This window comes from Simochromis diagramma, unplaced genomic scaffold, assembly GCF_900408965.1.
Source record: "Simochromis diagramma unplaced genomic scaffold, fSimDia1.1 OVJJ01000216.1, whole genome shotgun sequence".
NCBI lineage: Eukaryota > Metazoa > Chordata > Actinopteri > Cichliformes > Cichlidae > Simochromis > Simochromis diagramma.
In genome coordinates, this window is record NW_024386883.1 from 19,838,623 (window position 1) to 19,860,193 (window position 21,571).

The 21,571-nt window shown below is 42.3% G+C and overlaps 2 protein-coding genes across 6 annotated transcripts in view; one reads left to right on the top strand and one right to left on the bottom strand.

Moving 5' to 3' along the window:
* LOC120734041 overlaps nt 1-21,571 on the bottom strand; it is a 299,153-nt gene that overhangs the window by 140,664 nt on the left and 136,918 nt on the right. The gene's annotated exons all lie outside the window — the stretch shown is intronic.
* The window catches only part of LOC120734028 (glutamate receptor 1-like), a 103,112-nt gene that overhangs the window by 2,511 nt on the left and 79,030 nt on the right, over nt 1-21,571 (top strand). For all 5 annotated transcript variants that reach the window (XM_040032585.1, XM_040032586.1, XM_040032587.1 and 2 more), the window contains exon 2: nt 7,081-7,215. In XM_040032585.1, the coding sequence (XP_039888519.1) occupies nt 7,081-7,215 (135 nt within the window). The remainder of the gene's footprint in view (nt 1-7,080; nt 7,216-21,571) is intronic.

Genomic DNA, 21,571 nt, shown 5'->3' on the forward strand with positions numbered 1-21,571 from the left:
ACTAAGTAAAAGTAGAGGTTAGGGTTAGAGTTTTATCACAAAAAGTGCCTTTTAATCAGAATCCCCACTTTTATTAGATGCGTTGGGTTCAGATTTGGATTGAGGAGGTTTGGCAGGATTTCTTGCTGTGGGAGCACAGAGTTGGACACTGGCTCTTGCTGCTTCTCAGATACATATTTAGCTTGAACAAGAAAATCTGGGAGTGATCATCCTGATGTTCTCAAATAATATCACAAACTGGATCCAAGGACTCAGGTGATGCAGAGTGTGGAGGAAGCTTCAGGCTTGGTGGTTAGATGCGCTATCCTGTTAGCAAGGCTGCAGCTGCTTCAAATGGAATTACTAGAGTTATTTTAATCAGTGATTCATTCAAGTTATTGATCAAATTAAAATATATAACCTGCAAAAGTGCCCAGTGATTAAAACTGTTAACATCCGATCTGATATTAGTGATGCATAAAGCTCCAGAAAAAGGAAAAAAATACCAACATGCGGTTATAACAAAGTCGTACAAGAGTGAATATTCTGCGTCCTCAGGACTTTAGTTATGTAACTTACATTTCTATGCTACCATTTTCATGCAGCGAGCTCAAGTAAAGCAGGGGCTCAGTATTGTTTTCTGCCCTCAGTCCTGATGTCAGTAAACAGACGTTCAGCGGGAGTTTATGAAGCCGGGACTCCTCTGCCCCCTCGTCTATTCCCATGTCGAGCCTCGACTGGTCGGCTCACACTCAGCGATGTGTGGATGAGGCAGCTGTGGGCTGTAGCGCGTGTTACGCTGCCAAAATGAAGTTTAAATGTGATTCATCAGGCCGCTGGTCCAGATTCCCGCTGTGGCTTCCACTCAGGTGGGATGCTCATTTGGCATCAAGTTGAACTAACCTTCATTTTACTGGAATAAAATCCCTCCTGCAGCGTGACCCTGCACGCCCAACCAGAGCGCCTCGGCACTCCTGCATGTCTTTGTTGCTTCAGTCACAGCAGATGGATTGCTTCCAGCCCTCATTTCTCTGATGAATAAATCATAAATGATTCTAATAAAATTTCACAAACTGTCTAGGGATTGCAGATTTTATTCTAGGTCAAATATACACAACACACTCTATCATTAACAAAACCTTTATCCGAGCATAGTGCCTCATTCAGGTTTTGCAAGGGAGACTTCAAGTTATATAAAGTTTAAAGATGGAGACATGGAGTACACAGATGCAGAAATGAAGAAATGAATTTATTCTATTATTATTGTATTCATGGGCAAAAATATTGTGACCCCAGTTGACTGAAAAAAGTCCAGTTAAGTCATGTGACTGAACATGCTTCAGTCATAAGTGACGAATGGAGGGAATTTGACTTCTGTCTGTCATGTTGACCCAGCATTTTCAGTTTCTTATGTTTCTGGTATTCTTCTGTATTATGATTTATGTCTGATTCTTTAGTTATCCTGCTTTCATTATTATTATAAGTCTACGTTTCAGTTTATTCTGGTTTAGGGTTTAGTTCTTAAGTTTTGTTCTTATGCCCTCATGTTTAGTTTAGGTTTAGTTCTGTGCTTCGTCTTCTCTGCCCGTGTGTTCCCTCTGTGTAAAGTCCATGTTTCTTAGTCTGTCTATGTGAATTGTTTCCTGTTTTATTTTGAAGGGTTATGTCTGATGTCAGTGTTTCTAGCTTCGCTCCCCCTGTCTCGTTAGGTCTCATTCCTCCCAGCTGTGTTCCCCTGCTGTCTCTAATTCCTTGATGACCTCCTTAGTGTGTTTAAGCCCCATGTTTCTTTGTGTCAGTGTCGGGTTGTACCATCAGATTTTGCCTGTGTGTCCAGTTTGTGGGTTTTCCCAGTTAGGTTTCTGTTTTGTTTTCTGCCAGCAATAAAGCTGTGGTTTTTGCGTTGCACTCAGTCTCTGAGTCCTGCATTTGGATCCTCACCTCCGCCTGCCCGCACACAGAGCCCTGACACTGTCATAGGAATCCAAACAAAGACGAGAGCTGGAGCTCCACTGGATCAGGAAGGAAAATGAGAAACTGCACAGGTTGTATGTTCCTTTAAGACAGGGGTGTCGGACTCCAGGCCTCGAGGGCCGGTGTCCTGCAGGTTTTAGATCTCACCTTGGGTCAACACACCTGAATCACATGATTAGTTCGTTACCAGGCCTCTGGAGAACTGAAGGAGCTAATTTAGCCATTTAAATCAGCTGTGATGGTTCAAGGACACATCTAAAACCTGCAGGGACACCGGCCCTCGAGGCCTGGAGGTGCCCACCCCGCTTTAAGAAGTACTCCAACCTTCACAATGAAGTAAAATTTTGCAACAAAATGCTCAAAACTCATTGAGCTCATTTTGTAGTCCATCTGGATATCGTAGTTTTGACAGGGGAGTCTGGGGTAAGTGCCGTCACATTCTCTGAGCTTCTCTTTACTTGCGACCTATTAAATACTCTTTCACAGCTTTTCTTCTCTTCATGAAATCTTCCATTGAGGTGTGTGTGTGTGTGTGTGTGTGTGTGTGTGTGTGTGGATTTTGGCTGATGTGCTTGATGTGGGATTTAAGTAAATATTTCCTGTGGTGTCATGACTCCTGTTATGTGATATTGTTACTTTTATCCCTATTTATGATTATCTTTTCACTGTTTTTATGCATTTAAATGTGCAGTGTGTTCATTGGGCAGAAACTTTGCTTTGGCTGAGCTGGGTTAGCTGCACTGGAGCATTCATACAAGTGAAAGTTTCTCCTCATGTTTCCTGTTGGGTACATGAGAAACCATCTTTTTTTGAAGGTCGTGTAAAATATATGACAAGCAGCTGTAACCGGTGTGTTCCTGCGTTGTCTGACACTGAAAGGTAAAAGAAAGAAAGACCTCCAACTTGCCCGCTCCAGCTCCTAAAACCAAATGTAAACAGTAAGGAAGAGGGTTAGCTCAACCCACCACAACTTCCAAGCTAACAAAAATGATCTATTCATGATAGCATTAACTGTGCCTATAACACATGTGGCACACACATACTACACATTTACAGTATCTACCAAAGACGGGCACAGTGATGACAATAACTGAACTAAAACACAATCAGAAACATCAGGGTGGCTAAATATACATTATATGTGTTGTACAGTGTTGGGAAAGAAATGACACCAACCGCTCCCACAGGGGAACTGTGGAAAAGGGGAGGGGCCAAAGGGGTACCCCGTATTTATAGGGTTGCACCAAAGAAGGAGGAGGGGCTCTAACTGATAATGAACATAACTACAGGCTTGAAGGTCCTAAAAGTCAAGTATAATAGGGGGGGTTTGGGTCTAGAACACATTTTGTGTAAATATAACAATATGTAATTTATGACCTGGTTACACGGACATAGGAGGGGGTTGGAAGGTGATGAATCATAACAGACCTCTTGTATTAAAAAGTTATTGTAAAGTTTGAATATCTTCGTGTTCTCCTAAGGTAATAATGACTAAATATGATACTGACTTGTATAACTACCAGTTTAAAAAAACAGTAACTGGGTAGGACACAAAGAAAAAGTCTCCAAAATGCTCGACTGGGTTAAATGAATAACACAGTCAAACTTCAGAGACAGTGTGTCCAGTTGGGAAGCATAAACTGTGACTCTGTTTCACCTGCTTTGCAGATGAAAGTGGCAGCAGGTGCGCTGGACAAACCCCAAATAACGGGAATGGTCTTGCAGGTGCTGACCACAGACCGCTGCGCTCTGCTCATCCCTCCTGGCTGCTTTTTTTTTAAAAAACCAGTTTTGCTTTCCGTTCATGTCTTTGTCACTGCTGGTGGAATGAGACGGTACCTGCAGCTCATTCAGGCTGGATCTGGGCACGGGTTCATCTCCTCCAGGATGGCACATCCATATCGACCAGCACATTCTCAGGAGTGTGATGGGTCATTAAAAACAGAACTGGACGGAGCCTTATTTGCTCCTCTGTGTGAGGAAGAACAAAGTGAGCTTCTGTGCTCGTCTCTGACAGAACTGTCAGATCCAGAATCCACAAGGGGCCGGCGTCCTGCAGTGAGACAGACACCGTGCAGCTGGATTAATGTCCTGTTGGTGTCTCTGCAGTGTAATGGGTGCTTCCTGTCTGGACACGTTGATATCTGCGAAGTTCAGCTGACTTTGTGTTATACTGCAATGATTGGGGGAAAAAAACACCTTCTCTCTGAGTGTGAACCTCAGATGTGAGTTATCAGGACGTTTGGAATAAAAATCATAATGATGGCCACAGTGAAGCTGCTGACTTTCATCCAGGAGTGTATTCCACTCTCTTACTCTGTCCCTGATAATTTGAACCTCTGACTGCATTTGTCATGGCCGACACATTCGGACCATCACAGTTAGTTTCAGGGGAAAACTCCATGGCTCATATTCGATGATTACATCAATAGTAATGACAGAAATCTTTGTGTCCATCCGCCTGCAGCCTGCAGATTTGAGCACACAGCTGCCACATTCTGCTGAGCTTCCCACAGACATCCACACTGCTGAAGGTCACAAGTACCGAGAGAAAAATCTCTTTTCTTCCTACTCAAGTTTAAGGCAACTCTTAATAATCTCCAGCACTTTATGGGGAAAGTTTGATTCCTACGGGACAAGCTTGTCTCTACTTAATGTGTTAATTTTCACAGCAAGGACAGGCAGTACTTATCAGTGCTCATGTCTACTTTAGGGGGCCTTGGCTGAAACAAACTGATCAACAATTTCAAATGTGAATACAAAGTGATGACCCGCACCGTGCTTTGTTGGAAAAACTAATATACAGTAGGAGTGTGAAAAGTATGAATTTTTTGTGCTCCATATCGCCCCCCTCTGGTGACTGAAATCCCACTTACTCAATAATAAAAATGGCATCAAATTGTGGAGATGCTGAACTGAATTTGTGCGTATCATAAACTTTTATTTTCCCCACATTTTTATGTGATGATCTAAGAAGCTCTGTAAATATCCCAATATGTTTCTGTTGAGGAAACCATGGCGATGCTAATTTCTGCACTGACTGGCTAAATAAAGATGAAGGAGAAGCTCGATGCAGAAGAAAGATGTTTTCCTTCCTTTTTCTTTAACTGCAGAAAATTTGTGCCTAAATGTCACCAAACAGCAGCAGAAAATCAACCATAACTGTGAAAAAAGCTGGAAACTGAAACCTTTTATTAAACTGCTTTATTCAAAGATCTGTTTGTGTGGAGACAGAGAGGACAGAGCAATTTTTAACTTTCCTGCTGAGAAGAAGAGTCGTGAAAGCTTCACCACAAAAAGAAAGGAAAAACATAAATTAACATTTGAATCGAGGGAGTTGGAGCGCCCTGCTGTGCAGTCATATGAAAGCATCTCTTCCTCCTTCAGCACAGAAAACAGAAGAGGGTCAGTCAGTCGGAGTTTAAGTGTTTGGATAATTTCCACGTGACCCTAGAAACCATTATGCTGAGAGGTGTATGAGTGCCGTAAAATGGCTCCAGTAAGAGCAGAGAAAAGAGGCTTTTAACAGCAATTACAGCAAAGCGGCCACTCGTCATTATTAGTGGCAATGGTAAACTCTGTGTGAGCAGCCAGCTCACGGGCAGCACAATCAAACATCACAAAGTTTCTTAACTTTACTCCCATTTCTTATTTTAGGGTAAAGTTGGAGTTTGAGGTGCTCAGGAGCAGTGAGTGTGAATACACTTACATGCAAGTATGAAAGCACACAGTTCAGCTCCACTTTTCTTTTATTGGGGACATGAAAGCGAAATAAATTGGAAGAAAAGTTCTTTGCTATTGTTAGCATGGCTGCTCTATCACGACTATATGGACATCAAATTAAGAACAGCAAGCTGGAGGAGAGAGAAGCTGGGAGTTTATTCATTTCCACCCAGCATGAAGACAGGGAGCCACATTTAACCTCATTTACAGACAACAGAGAATGAAACCTGACCCTGATTAGTGGCCTTAAGTAGACTAATATGAGCTGAACACGTGAAAATGTTTCACTTCATAGCAACTGAGGAATTTTGGCCTTAAACAGGACAAAGGTTCCAAGTTCAGACAGGAGTGAGACACGGCTGCTGACTGCTGTTTCTGCTGTTTCTGGCTATCAGCAGCAGGAAGTGGCATCCACGTTGACCACTTTATAGACAACATCTTTAGATGGTTGAGTAACTAAAGCTCCACACTGAAAAAAAGTGGTTAGACATATTTTAAATAACAGTCCTTTAAGGTGAGACAGGAGAAGCCCCACAATTACATCATTTAGTTCCAATTGTTTTTTTTTAAGGCATTTCTATATGAGTAAGAGAAGCTAGCTTAACAGTAGACTCATGAGCTTCATTAGCTCCCTGCTAAAGGTGCAGATGACTTGCAGGCAATGTTCCCTCTAAGCTACGCGCGTGCGCAATCGCGCACTGCTGGCACGTCTCTGCGCACAGAAAATCTAACCTGAATTGAAACTAAAATAAATACGTTAACAATTCTGTTTTGCAGTTTAAGTTAGTAAGTGACCGGAAACTGGCTGCTCCACCCAATGATGCGATTCACATTCGTATATATGCAGCTAATCAACGTCGTTTACACTACGGGAAAGACTAACATGCTTTAATTGTGCTAAACAGCTCCACATGAATAACTAGCACGAGCTAATTAGCACAATGTTACGTCATGGACATTATTATAAAATTTTTGCTTTGCAGAGAGACGTTTTTCCTGCAATAATCCAGAACACACCATTAGCTTTTCTGCGGAGGGAAGCAGGGCGATGCGCTGACCCTTGATTTCCTTTTCTTTTGACTTTTTTAGGCTTAATTTAAAGTTTTACTGAGTGTGACGCAGACCTGCTTTTATAAACTCTGTTTGCATTTATACTCTAAGAACAACACAAAGTGGGGGCGCTCTTCAGGGCGGTCCTATAAAGGACAATCACTATGAACAGCTCAATAAAGATTTCACTCTGATTTCATGTTAAATCAAACAGCGTCAGCTCTTACTGTAAAGCACACCGGTGTTTTTGGGCTTGTGGGTGAGCGGTCGTTTCTCTCTCTGGGGCTTTCCTGTCCTTTGTGCTTTGGGACACTGAAGAACACCCTCTGTGTGTCTCTGTGTGTTTGTCAACAGGAGGCCTTTTCCCCGGTGACTCCCATGAGTACGAGGTGTTTCGTTTCGCCCTGGCACAAAACCAGGACATCCCCAAGCTGGTGCCACAGGTGGACATGGTGGACACGAGCAGCAGTTTCGCCATGACCTACGCCTGTAAGTTCATAGACCGATGGCGCTCTGGGGCGAGCCAGAGGGTGACTCTTTGTTGGTGTTTGGGGTATTTTACCACATTTTTAACTGAGCTTTTTAATTCTGGTATAAACAGCATTTTGTGCACCTGTGCTTCAGCAGTTAGTTTCCATGGAGCGTTTCTACTTGGTTTAATTTCATTTTACAAAGCGGTTCAGGTGCCATGCTCATCTTTTAGATATCTGAATTGATATGAATGAATGCAAGCAGGAGGACCTGGTGCATAAATCTTTGAAACAAAGCATCTCCGGCTGTGCTTTTTTTTTCTTTTCTTTGTGCACTCATATCCCAGATTCCAAAACGCAGCGGGGCATAGAGGATGTTTACCTCACACTGGTGCAGTTGGATCAGATCAAAGTTGAGTTTTTGCTCAACAGTTTTGGGATGGAACTGGCTGCCGCTGGTCCGGTGGATTTGGAGGTCACTCTGCTTTGCTGAAATGTAGCAACAACACGGTTTATTAACTCTACAAACAGTCTGATGTTTCCTTTCTCTGTAATGAAATTATCAGCGCTCACTGTGGAGTACTTTTATTATTTCATAACAGCAGACAGAAAGGAGTGGCTTCGCTCAGAGTTTGCTCAACATTTATGAGTGAAGCCGTCATTAAAGCATCATCCAGCTCAGCCTGTGGTGATCAGCGTGAACTCATCAAGGAAACAATTACAAGAAAAATAAGAACCATCTGCAGAACTCGGAGACATTTGCAACAATCAGAAAGCTTGTTTATATGAAAATGTAAAATGTACCTTCATAACTTATAACCTGTGTGCTCCAATCCCCTGACTTTGATATACTTATTTTCGGCTGTATGTGGATGTAAAAATGTAGTTTATCTGTCAGGTTACACGTGCCCAAACAACTGGCAGAGCTCATATTTGAATAACACTGCAGCTGTTTCATCATCGGCTTACTCCGCACGGTCTCTTACCACAAAGTGCTCCAAACATCTGAATCACATTCCTCCCACGACGTCAGACATGCCGCTGGTGTCCTGCAGCACCGATGCTTCTGCTGCAGCATTATTAGATCCCGAGAGAAGAATGTCTCAACTTCTCCGAGGTTTCAGCACTTCTTAATGTTGGTGTGTGGAGTTGCAGGCTGACAGGAGACGTTCTACATGTATGAAGTAATGGAGCGATTGTTGTGACAGTGGAGTGCGCTGCATTCGAGGGCTCGCTTTCAGGAACCAAACAAACAGTCTCTGCAGCTGATGCTGCTCCGGCTTCATTCACTGGAACTGAGAAAGTGTCAAAAAAGACATAAAGAACATTACTGGAGATCTTGATCAGAGAGCCAATGATGAGTTAGAAAATAATGGAAAAAGTCCAGGAGTATAAAAGAGTTTTTACAACAACTTTAGCATGTTTAAGATAAGATAAAATAACCTTTTTTAGTCCCACATGTTCAAAATTTTTTGGTCACATGCTAAATCTATTTAACACTTTAAAGTCAAGAGTTTCTATGAGTTTCTGAGACTTCTACATCATCACTGCATATTTTAGCGATGTTAAATTTTGGTGTTTGGTGATTTGCCCTCTTAACTTCACCAAAGGACAAATAGAATTTGAATTTTAAGGGCTGAATAACAGATTTCGGGTCAGTTTAACTGCCCCGCTTTGCTTTGACCGCAGTAACAAGGCAGCAAATTGTGCCATAGTTCTATTTCCAGACTTTTTATTTTGGAAGGTTTGAAATGATTTTTAAAGACAGGATTTTGCAGCAAATACGTGTTTAAGACTTCAGTGTCAAATTCAGCAAAGCAAATTTCCTGCCGGTTATTTTTGGGTCTTGATGATATAACACATGGTTTTTGTAGCTACTGAATGTGCGCTTTTGCTCGGATGCTTTTGTGCATTGTTAGTGTATCATTCGGCTCTCTGTGCTGCTTGTCTGACTGGGTTTTTTGAAGGGTTAGCCTGCCGTCCGCTGCACTCACCGTCATGGGTCAGTGCATCATTCTCCCGTCATCCAGACTTCATTCAGCAGACCTGGGATTTACAGGGTAAACACAAGTACATGGAGCCTGGCTTCAAAAGGGCACGTTGCGGCAGTAAATGGACGCAGACCATGGGGAGCTCGCCACTAAATGGACTCTGGCTGCGGGGAGCGTTCTGTACAGTGCAGCAGGTTTAGACAATAATGTGCTGACCTGTTTCATTCTGCCCCAAAACACTGAATTTACCACCTGGATGTTCAGCTGCTGCTGCAATGAATCAGTTCAACCTCAGACACGAGGCTTCATGTGTGACACGAGCTACAGTACGAGTGCTTAATCACACTGAGTACAGACCACAGCACATGTCATCACTTAACATCATTAGACAACAGAGGTCATTACAACTTATTTAAACTGAGTATTTCACATACATCACTCTGGAACTCAACTCTTTAAATTAAGAAATCAACCTAGCAACACTTTATCCTTCAGTATTTAGCATTAAAAACAGAGTTTAGTTGTCCTGAAAAAAGTGATAATGTTGGTACTCGTCAGAAAGGTGATGCTACTCAAAACACTTAGTCCAGTAAGTTTTTGGGTCAACGCAGTAAATAATAGAAAAACACAAATACAACAATTTGTGGTCATTTATTTAGAAAAATGTGACTAGTAGCTATGATTCTTATTTAACATGGACATAAACGTATTTATTGTATGCTTTAAACCGATGAGTTGCTCAGGTATATTTGGGGAGTCATTTAAACATTTTAAAAACTCTTGTTTTTATGACAACGGTATGATTAATTTACAATTGGATAAACAAACTTTTAAGCCTTGGTGTCGACCAAAGGGATGAATCCTTATTCTTGTTATACTTCTTTGAAGTCCGCTGTCTGAGGTTTATTTGTAGCTGATGTTTTCTAATTAAAGTATCTGCAGATGAGTCTGCGCAGTCAAGAAAATAGGCAGTCTACATGGATCCTTGTTCGCCATGTGGTGGTATAAGTTAGATCGCTTGGACCCCAGCAAACCCCAGCAGGGTCACAGACATAAAAAGTATCCTCAAGACTTTATGTCTGAAATTTGAGTTGTTGCTAAATTAGCTAAATTACACATGCTAATCAGCAATAGGTAAAAGACTACCGACCACAATTTCTTCAACGATGAGTTAGTACAACCAGCTGCACAGAAAGCTCCACTATTTGTCAGATAACTGCATTAGAAAAACTGCAAAAGGCACCAACAACACAAACATGATCCAGAGATCCAATTCAGTGACTCCAATTAGCAGACAGCTAGCAACTGCAGTCGTCTGTGTTGCAATCCATCCATCAGTCTAAGAGGTCACGCCCCTAGTAGTGCAAACTTTAAAATTCATCATTATCCAAGTATTTGAGTTATTAAAGAATTCACCCACCAGGAGGCTAAGGTTCAGGAGGTAGCGTTGGAAGGTTCCCCGGCACCTTTAGCCTGCGTGGACGTTTATCCTGAAAAGTTGTCCACAGAGCCTCATGTCGCAGCGTGAATGTGTGAACTTGGGCAGAAACATGGTTGTACGATCGTCTGTGAATAAGTGAAGGAGGCTTGTCGTAAGAAAGTGCTTTAAGTGCTCAAATGGAGTGTAAAAGTACCCATCCCTTTATACACAGATGTAATGAAGCGGCTGAGAGTTGGAACATTTTTCGAAGTAAGACATAAACATGTTTATTTCTGCTGTAAAGAGATTTTATCAGGCAGTCTACAGGGACTGATCACGGTGCACATTCACTTTGATGATTGGTGCTTTACCTTCACCTCACATTTCCCACGGCCGGCGGAGCGGACCAATGTCTCACAGTGAGATTCTCCTCCATAATGCAGAAAGTCTCTAACGTTGCTATCTTGAGATGCTTTGTGGATCCAACCTGTCCTCACTCCCAACTTATCACATGACCCGTTGGTGTCACCGTGGCTTAAACATGTTTAATACGAGGCTCTGATCTTCTGAAAAAGATGGAATGAGTGTTGCTGGTGTTGTTGAGGAGTAAAATGTAATAAATGTTATTTATTACTGTGGCAACAAAGAAAATGTTGGAGGAGCTTGTTGCATTTTGACTTTAAAACTAAACAAGCAGTGTTGGTGCCAATATTTCAAATCAGGGACAGAAAACTTTAAAATAAGAAATAAAAGTGACACAAACTGCAAAAAATGCTCAGATGAACCTTAACATAAGGAAGTAAACATGACGTTGGTACCAACACTCAAATAAGAAATGCTTCATCGTCATCTCTGAGAAGCTCAAGTATTAACATCAGTTTATTTATTCATATTCTATCTTGAAGCCGGCAGTTTTAGCAGCTCCAGTCTCAGAATACTAAACAAAAAAATGCTAATGCTAATAAAAGTGGAATATAAAATCAGCTCTCAGTGGTGCAGCTGTGCTCTGCAGCATTAAAACTAAATCTGGAGTGAAAGACAATTTGACTGCACATTACACAGGTTATAGTGTTGTTATGAGGGCAGATATTTCTTAATAAGGTCCTCACTGATCATGTTTTACAGCCCAGCAGAGCAGATAATCCCAAAAACATGCTTCCAGTTCGATTGTGAAGTCTTTAGAACCAGTGCCATGTAGTTAATAAGCAACAAGTGCCTGTGTTTCTGCTGAGTCATACTTTATACATGCGTAGAGCCGCACAGAGCCGGTCGTCCTCTCTCATCTGACAGAATCGTTGGCTTTGATTTGGACGGGGCTCAGTCAGGATCTCAAAGTTTGATATTCACAATCTCTTTTCACCCAGTTTTTCATCTTTATTAACCCTTAAACGCACAGCCTGCTGGCTTGGATGCATTTGTTGATCTGAGTGTTTCACGACAAAGCGTCCGTCCATAGGAACGTTTCTAGATACTTGGGAGGGGTGAGGATTTTGAACCAACGTGTTCTCTATTACTATCATTTACGTACAAAATAAATATCTTTATCTCCAGTTTGGTACCAAAGACTTGGAGAAACAATGCTGAGGAGCACTAACGCTGCTCTGGTGACTCAGCACCTCACTAAGATGCTTAGTTTTCCAATCAATTACCTAATTAAAACAACCAGTGTATCATAGGCCTCTAAGCAGTGTTAGCCTATTGGTTGTTTGTAGCTGAGTGAGAAATGTTTTCAGTCAGTTATAGTGAGTTTTTCTGTGCTGGTGTTTTGGGTTTGGCTTATTCCACCTGAAGGTGAGTCCATCGAGTCTCTGGATCTCTTTAAAATGAAAATGAATGAGAGAAAATCAGTGAAACCAAAAGTAGCCAAAAAGATAGCTGTCCGTGCATCCATCAGTCCATCCATTTTGTAGGTGCATACTACTGTTTGTAACCCCCCCCCTCGTAGAGTCTGCCAAGGAGAATGGTTAGGAGCTATGATTGCAAGGAAAGATGGAACCAGAGATCACATCGCCTCGTCTGAGACAGCCCTGAGGGAGGGCTTCGTTGGCAAAAGCTGGGCGGAAGCCATCCTCTGGACCTGGAGGAAGGACAGTGAGGGTCCTGTGCTTTTAGCCCTCTGATTACCTCTAGTGTTTTGTTTATCATCATATTTCCAATTTTAATTCTTATAGAAAAAAAGGCGTCACAAAGGATTCACATGTCCTCCATCTCAGGACGTCTCTGTCTGAAACTGAGGGTCAAAGTGGCTTCCAGAAAAAGTCCAACAGTTAGAGGAAGGTTTCACAGTTGTGTGAAGGCAGCTCAGTGCAGAGCAGACCTCTGTGGGTCTTATCCTCGCAGCGCTACCACCTGTTCCGACAGGCCAGTTTCTTTGGGTGAAACAAAGCAGCCTCAGTGTCTGATGCTCTCCTAAAAACTCGTCCTCTGCTCGCTCCTCTGAGCAAACAGGAAACCACAAAGTGCAACTCCTGGTTTCCTCTTTTCTGCTGGTCAGCAGGTGCCTCTGAGTGTTTCTATGGAAATACTGGTTAGTGGGTGTCACCGATTGTTACCATGGAAACTCCGCTCAGTCGGTGTCGCCCATTGCTGCCATGGAAACACCGGTCAATGGGTGTTTTCTTGTTGAGAGACTGGCTCCGGAGCTGCTGTTTCTGTGTCCTGTGGGAAAATCAGGCTGCAGTCACTGACTCCTGTCTGTTGCTCTTAAAATGGCCGGTTTCTGCTTTTCCTTACTTCCTGTTGGCTCTCGTGCTCCAGTGGCGGAGGTTCTTATTAATGACGGCCTCAGTTACTTTCAGATAATGAGGTCAGAATAAATACAAGTAATCTCAGACTCCTTTAAACACTTTGATTTGTTTAGCTTTTCCCTACTCTTGGATGTGTATGACACCAGTAACATTGTCACTGCAGGCACTGAAACCTCAACCACCTGCTGTTCAAACTTTCTGAGGGGCAGCCAATTAGAAGAGAGTTGGCTTAAAGTGGGAGGGGTTTAAAGTGCTTATTTCAGATGTGGCATAGCCTGAGGGATTGCACCAAATCTAACTGTTGTATAAATGAGGATTATTTTGGATTCTGAATCATGCAAAACTTCTCTAATAGAGTCCCAGAATAAAGATATGCAGCTGGATCTGAGCAGAATACGACCACTTCAGGCTCTGACTCTGTTTCTGTAATATTAACTCATTGCCTTAAAATATCTTTTCACATATAATTTTTTTTGTATAACTGCACTTTATTAAGTGTCTGAGGACTGAGGAAGTTACCTGTTGTAGCCAGATTTATTCCATTGCCAGCTGATGCTCAGGTTCAGCCGCTTTGTTGTTTTATCAGCGCTCTGAATGTTTTCAGCCCAGACTCTGACTGCAGAGCTGCACTCTTGGAATATGAGCAGACTGTGGTTTGGGCATTATCTTCTTGAAAAAAATGCTAAAAAAACAACATTTGAAAAATAGGCTTTCTACACTTCTCACGTCAATAGCAGATTGTGGATTATAGGTTATCATTTGTGTAGAACGTTGTATTAAGACTGTAAGCAGTTGCAGGTTGGTTGTGTTTTTTGGATGTTCTGGCAGCCTGGGTGACATCAGACAGGCAAAACTAATAGCTTCATATCATTTATTCATAATAAAGTCTGAAGGCCATGAAAATCATGAGAGAACAAAAGAGCAGGAGTGAACCTGGAGAAGGTCATGAAGCAGGTGAGAGAATGTGTACCGGCAGATGTGTTTGTTAATGCTAACTAATGAGCTAATCAGCTTCATTAGGAGGACGCTGATTTAACAAAAGTCAGACCCAGAGGTATCACACACAGATAATCTGATGATGCTGCAGGTATTTGCATATTCAGAGAAAAACTTGAGTTGAGTGAAAACGTGAGTTAACATTTCTGTTCTGAAAGTGATTTAATCATCTGTGCTTTAAAAAATAGATGTAACTTGTGTTTAGTGAGCTCAGGAGATGCTGTCAACAGAACCAGGCGGCTGTTTTTATCCTGAGGTAAGCCAGCTGTCCGTTCCACCTTCGTGCAGTCGAGTTTTCATTTTAGTTTTTTCTACGTGCGAGATTTATTTTTCTTTCCTGAGCTCAGGCCACGTTGTCGAGTGAAGCGGCTGTCAGTCACTCGAGCCGTCATCACGAGACTAAATCCTGATAAAAGTGAGAGTGAGCAGCTTGTGTCGGAGTCTCAGCGCTCAGAGAGATGTTTGTTTTTCTGCCTCAGAGCGCGCTGGAAAGACGCAGCCATGCTGCTCGGCGCCGACTCTAGAGTCTGTCTCGCAGGAGGCCGAGCTCAGTCTGTTTTACATTTCACACAACAACAGACCCGGGAGAAAGCGGGAGGGGAGGGGTTAACAGTAAGAGAGAAAAGAAGCGAGAGAGTGAGCAGGAACAGAGGAAAACGGGGAGACCGAGGCTGGTAGAAAAAGCACAGAGGACAGTTTCTCATGTGCAATTATGATTTCGAATTCAGGTTCAGCTGTGGAGAGGACATTTTATCAGCTTCAGTCCTGAGCTGGCCAAACGACAAGTGAACAGACACTGAAATCATAACCATGAATATGAGCTTCATTATTTAACACGAGCGCTAACAAGTGAGGATTTCCTGAAAGAGTTGGAGCTTGTGGGTTGCACGGGGTTCTCAGAGTTAGCGCCAGCCCTGGCTCCCTACCATCGTCTGGTTCCACTGTGGGATCTTTGTGGGTTCATTTGAGGGAGTGGGAGGCCCAGGTGGCAGTGGACAGAAGCCACAGGGAGAGCGATGGAGGGATGAAGCCACAATCAGCTCACACCTCCGTCACATGTCAGTGAAGGCGGATCAGGTGAGAGACTTGCGGCAATCCGGAGATGAGGGCAGCTGCAGCCACCCATTAATGATTCTTCCACAGGTTCACAGATGGAAATCTTTGTTGGTCGATGTTTTTGACCAAATGTTCCCTCTCCATCGTCTCGACTCAAGCTGGACTAAACAGTGAGCGAGATCAGTGGAAGGAAAAAGGTGATGCGCTTGATTTATATCACAGGACAAAACGAGAGCTTTGGATTGACTATTAATGCAAAACTCTTTATCTAGGTTGCATTGTGTTAGTAACAGCTGGAAACCAAATTTGTAATTAAATAAAAAAATCGGATGAATTGCTCAGCCCCAGTTGACGGTGAAATCACTCCCTGCAGGTCTGTGTGAGTGCAGCCCAAAGATTGCACACAAAAGGATGCTGTGACATCACCCACTGATTTGTGGCCTACTGGTTTTGCTCTCACATGATTAATGGACCAATTGTTACAGCCTTAAATTAAATCAGTTAAAAGCTGACATTTCTCTGGCTGTGTAAAAATAACAGTGATGATGATTGCTGGGTAACGTTGTGGCTGTTGCTGTATAATCAAAAACTGATTGAAAAGACTTTAAAAAGACTATTTTCTAAGACGTCCAATCAAAGTTGAGATTTGGTTTGGTTACAAAGAGAAAAGACTTCAGAGCGTATGAGACGACAGAGTCACCACCGTGTCATCCCAGCATGTCGGAGTCGCACAACTGTGACGCACAAATGTAGGAATGGGTTTGATTAGAACTGAGCAGTTCTGATCCGGTTCTCGATTCCCATCACTACACAAATGGTAAATAGACCAATTTTTAAAGGTTTTTAAAGTTCTTATACGCTTTGCTTGAGAACACAAAGCATTCTTTATAACAGTGGTTCCCAAACTTTTTTTGCTAGGCCCCCTGTTTTACAAAAAAGATGGTTGCGCCCCCACCCAAACCCCCGCGCGCACGCACAAACACACCCTCCAACCACACACGCCCATATTTTGTTTTCAAACTCCGTTGCTGTTTATTTCACACCTCAAACATTTAGTAAACAATTAAGCAAATACAAGTAAACTGCAATAAATTACAGGTAGTTAAAATAAACTCTTTTACGTTGCGTCCGCACCTACACGGGTATTTTTGAAAACGCAGCTGTTTCGTCCGCACAAAAACGGCGTTTCGAATCACCGAAAACTGAGATTTTTTAAAATTCCTTTTTTTGTGTTTACCTGTGGACGAGAGTTCGTCACGAAACGTTAAAGGTATGTGCTTTATTTCATGTCAATAACATGCGCACCTTATTGTTTACATGAGATGAACTGCAGAATAGCAGATAGAGACAAAATACTGTTAATCTGACTGTCTGCAGGTTTACACGCAGTTACTGTCCCTCTATTTACAAAGGCAGAGGCGTCACGGTGTGATTATTTTACGTGTAGTTGTTTTTTCCTGTGTAATAATGTTCAACATTGCTATCAATACATTTTTCAAAAAATGCCTCTCTGTGCAAAAGGGTCAAAAACATAAACCGCTGTGGGATCTGTTGTCCGTGACTTTAGACCGGTGGGAACCCAACGGTGCAGGATCAGCCTGATGTTATTTGTCTCCATCTGTAACTTTATGTTATAAAGCGCAAACGTCTCCAACATGTCAGGCTAGTTAGTCCTACAACAAGTGTTTGCTGAACTAAAATCAAGGAGGTGGGACCCTTTTGTCGTTATTAGACAGGGGAACAAATCGTGGCAGGCTCAGCCTGATGATTATTTGTATCCCCCCCCCCGCTGTAACTTTACTGTATAAAGACAAAGTCTCCAACATGTCAGGAGAGTTAGTCATTACAACAGTTTTTGTGAACTTAAAAATCAAGGATGTGGGGATCTTTTGTCCTTGATTTACACAGCCAGCGTGCTCCGACGAAGGGAAAAGCAATCCTGCAGGGAGACCTACCTCAGCACGTGTGCAGGGAAGCAAAGGGCAGATTTGCTTCACCCTATTTCTAGTCTTTGGCTTAGAATGAAGTTGGTTTGGAAACATATTCAGCGATGCTTCATCTCCTGCTCTGCGTTTGTGTGGGAGCCCCGTGCTGGCAGTGTCCAAGCGTTGTTGTTGTTTTTTTTCCTTTTCATACCGCGCCCCCCCCTGCAATGGCTCTGCGCCCCCCCGCCCCCCGAGGTGGCGGGCCCCACACTTTGGGAAGGTCTGCTTTATAACATGCTTTATTCACCCATTTATACAAGCACTTTTTTCTACACTTTCTATGTAACATTCAAGGGTACTTTGGTATGCAGACTGGAGCAACCAGGGATTGGACCACCAACCTTTGATTGGTGGTTATGTAGCTCAAGGCATTAAACGCTGGGGGGAATTATATGTGACATAAATATGTTTTTACATTTGAAACACATGAAACAAACTCATAAAATCAAATTCCAGGTTATAGTTCTACAAATACACAATGAAATAAACGGGCAAAACTAACAGTTCTGAATCAAATGTAACCTAATTTGAACTTTCATTGAGATGTATCATGAAGTCATCTGTTAGACCTCTAACCAACAGAAAATTGCTCAGTGGGTAAATGTGCGCTCATGGTTGTAATGAGGTTGAATTCATGTCTTTATAACGGCGTGAAAAGATGCCTTTTAACTTTCACCTTACAGCCAAATTTAGACATAAAGGGATAATCTCACCACAGCCAGTCACAATAGTTCACTAGCAAGCATGCCAATACGTGACACAAAGAGTGGAAACATTTGGTGAGAAAAATCTCAACCAGATCTCAAAGCTTTGAGTCTTTGTGGAAGAGAAAAGGGATAGAGCGATGGGTGGAATAAAGCAGAGGACAGAAAGGGAAGCTAAACAAGACAGAAACGCAGTAAGAGAGGGCGAGAGAAATGAAGACAAGTGGCTTCACAGGATAAGACGGGGACAGATAATGAAAAGGGCAAACAAGAAGGAGACAAAGAGATGGATGGAAGGAGAAAGAGAGAGAGACAGATAGATAGAGGAAGGGTTCTTCGGTAGTATCCAGGGGGCAGTGGGGATCAGCTCAGGTGCTGCAGCTCCATTATTCAGACTCTGTTCACGTCTGGTTTAGAAAAATAACCTGCAGCACCGAGCAGAATCAGGGCACACCTTCATTTTCAGGTTAATTCCAGTTTATTATAACTGAGGTCTTAATTTTGAAGTTTGATCTATTGATTTCTTTTGCTCATTCATCCTGTTGGGGACATTTGAGACATTTAATCTGGAGAGAATCATGTGATCTTGGTATGGGCCATTGTTTGTGGATGCTTATTGCTTGTTTGATAAAACCTCTATAGTTCACGCTCATCTTCATCTGATTCTTGCCTTGGGCTGTTTGTTAGTGATCCCTTCCAGATCAGGTTAGTAGTGTATGTGGTGCCAGAGACTGCTGCCATCAGGTGGTGCACTGCCATGCAGTGTTTCAGTGGGTGGCATATATCCGAGGTATTCACATGAATACCAAGTATCTCAGAAGAACAGTAACTGCCATAAACTGTATTTCCTGTAACTCCACTTGAAGGTGAATCAGTCCTCATAGACTCAGTAGTGAAAATATCCAGATGTAAGATGATCACAGCTATTGCCTCCCTTTATATCAACTGTACAGGTTACGCATTTGTTATGAGTCATCAACTTGAGTTTTTTAAGGCTTAAACTTGGCTATTTGGATTAACAGGTGGATGATGACACAGGTGGCTGTAGCTGGCTGTACTACTGACTGTACTAGGCATTATTGTAGGGTCTTAATCTTACAATATTGAGCACCTTGAGGTGACTGTTGTAGTGATTTGGCACTGTACAAATAAAATAAAATGGAGTAGGTTCCACCACAGCTAACTGGAGTGAGTGACCTGGACCTTTGGACCAAGTTTGTGGCTGAGTGTTTAAGCCTGTTTGTTACGCTCTTACTTATATGTTTATGTCTCTGTAATAGATGCAGTTCACAGATGCAGGTTGCCAACTAACCATTTAAAGTAACTTATTGCAACACATCAACATGGCAGTAGCTAAGATGTAACTCTGAAGCTTTAAATTGCTGAGCAGGTTACATTTTCAATGGTTATGGTTGTGTTAACAACCCAGGAAATCTGCAGAAAGTCCTAAATACTTTTCATTTGTTTCTGCATCTGATTGCTGACTGTTGGGAGAAGTCACACACCAGTAAACTGTACGTGGGATTGTTGTAGCAGTCGATGGTGAATTTTTAATTAGCTTATCCATCTGTCCGCTTTCACACCACACTGCATTAATTAAATCAATGGCATATTTGAAGTTGTAGTTGTTATTTACAGCTGATAAGTGCTAACAAAAATATGATGCGAATGAAAACTCATTCTGCACTAAATCGTCCGTTCTGTTGTGAATGTGAAACTGTAATTAAATTGCCTCTTTAAAAGTTTACAGTACAAACTGTGTGTCAGACATTTGTCTCTTTTTTTGTTGGTTTTTTGTGCCCAATACTTTTCCACTGATGACATTTCCCCTTCACAACAGTCTCAATGTCAGCTGCCTGTACATCAACAGTGTACAGTACAGAAAGTAGGGTGCATCTGTGCAGGGGGATGGTGGGAGAACAGCTGAGCACCACAAGGGATTTGTGAACACAGGGACTGTATGAATGAAAAAAGCTTCACGGAAAAACCTGCAGCTGCGCCTCTGCTGCTGGAGCTTCATCAATGCAACTCTGCAGTTACTGTAAATGGAAAATAGGTGCCAACGGATATTGATAATCAGTGATATCAGCGATGTATTTCCATGTAATCTCACAATAAATTCCCTACAGTTGGCAACAAAGTTACTAAGCTCTGTCATCCTTAACTTCAAAGACAAAAGAAGAAAGATGAGATCTCTAAGAAGAGATCTCTGTGGTGTAACATCGAACTTGAAAAGTTAAATTAAATAATTTCAGTATTTGTTTCTGTATCTTTATTTAGATTATTATGCTTTGTAATCTCAGTGTTATTAAACACCAGGCGATACTAATGTGGCTAACTCTTTTTAGTTGAACTAACCAACTGACAGTGTTGGGGAGCAACGGAATACATGTACCGCGGTTACATATTTAAAATACAAAATATGAGTAAATATGTCCATTACAGTTACCGTTTAAAAAGGTGGTATTTAGAATACAGTTACTTTGTTGAAATAAATGGATTACACGGTGGTGTTTTCCTGTTTCATATTGTGGCGGGTCGGGACTGTTTGGGTTTTGTTTGACAGCTGTGATGTTCTGCTGTTCCAGGCGGCAGCGTTACGGTTGCCATGGTTACAGGATGACACACTCTCTGCGACTGTGTGTTTCCTGGGTGAGAGAGTGCCTTTTTGTTGTTGTTGAATGCTACAGGCATAGCTCTAAAGCATGTAGCATCATGGGCAGTGTAGTCCGTGCTGCAGGGAGAATGGACTGCCATACCCGTTATGTGTCTGTGAGCGCGAGGAGGGAGAAAAAGGCAAAGTACGAGCTGGAAGCATGTAAATATAATAATAACCACTACATGAACCCAACGTATTAGCCAGAGGTCCCTTTACCTCCAGTAACAGTAATAAATCACACAGCAGTAGGACATTCATGTAGTTGTAAAAAGCACGATAATATATTAAGTAATCCAAAGTATTCAGAATACGTTACTCTCATTGAGTAATGTAACGGAATACGTTACAAAATACATTTTGGGGCATGTAATCTGTAATTTGTAGTGGAATACAAGTATGACAAACCCCACCAACCAGCCAAGCCCACAATCCTAACCTGTAGGGCCAAGCACCCTAATGTTACCAAATCCACCTAATGCTAAACCTAATCCCAGCTCACTCACTGATCGCAGCTAACCCACGCAACTGACAATAAACCTAAATAACCAGCCGATCAGCCTACCACACTTTTTCCCCCAATGCGACCAACCATCCCACCACACTAACCCAATCAAACCAAACGCACCTATCCACTCTACCTCGAGCACTTATCTCCACCAACCTGCAGATACTAATTACACACAACTGACAACAAGCTGACACAACCAACCAAACATCCACTTTTGTCACCCCATGCAACCAAATCCACCTACCCCACGTCTCGTCAGTCACTCTATCGAACCAACACAACCTTAACAAACAACCAGCTCTTCTAAAC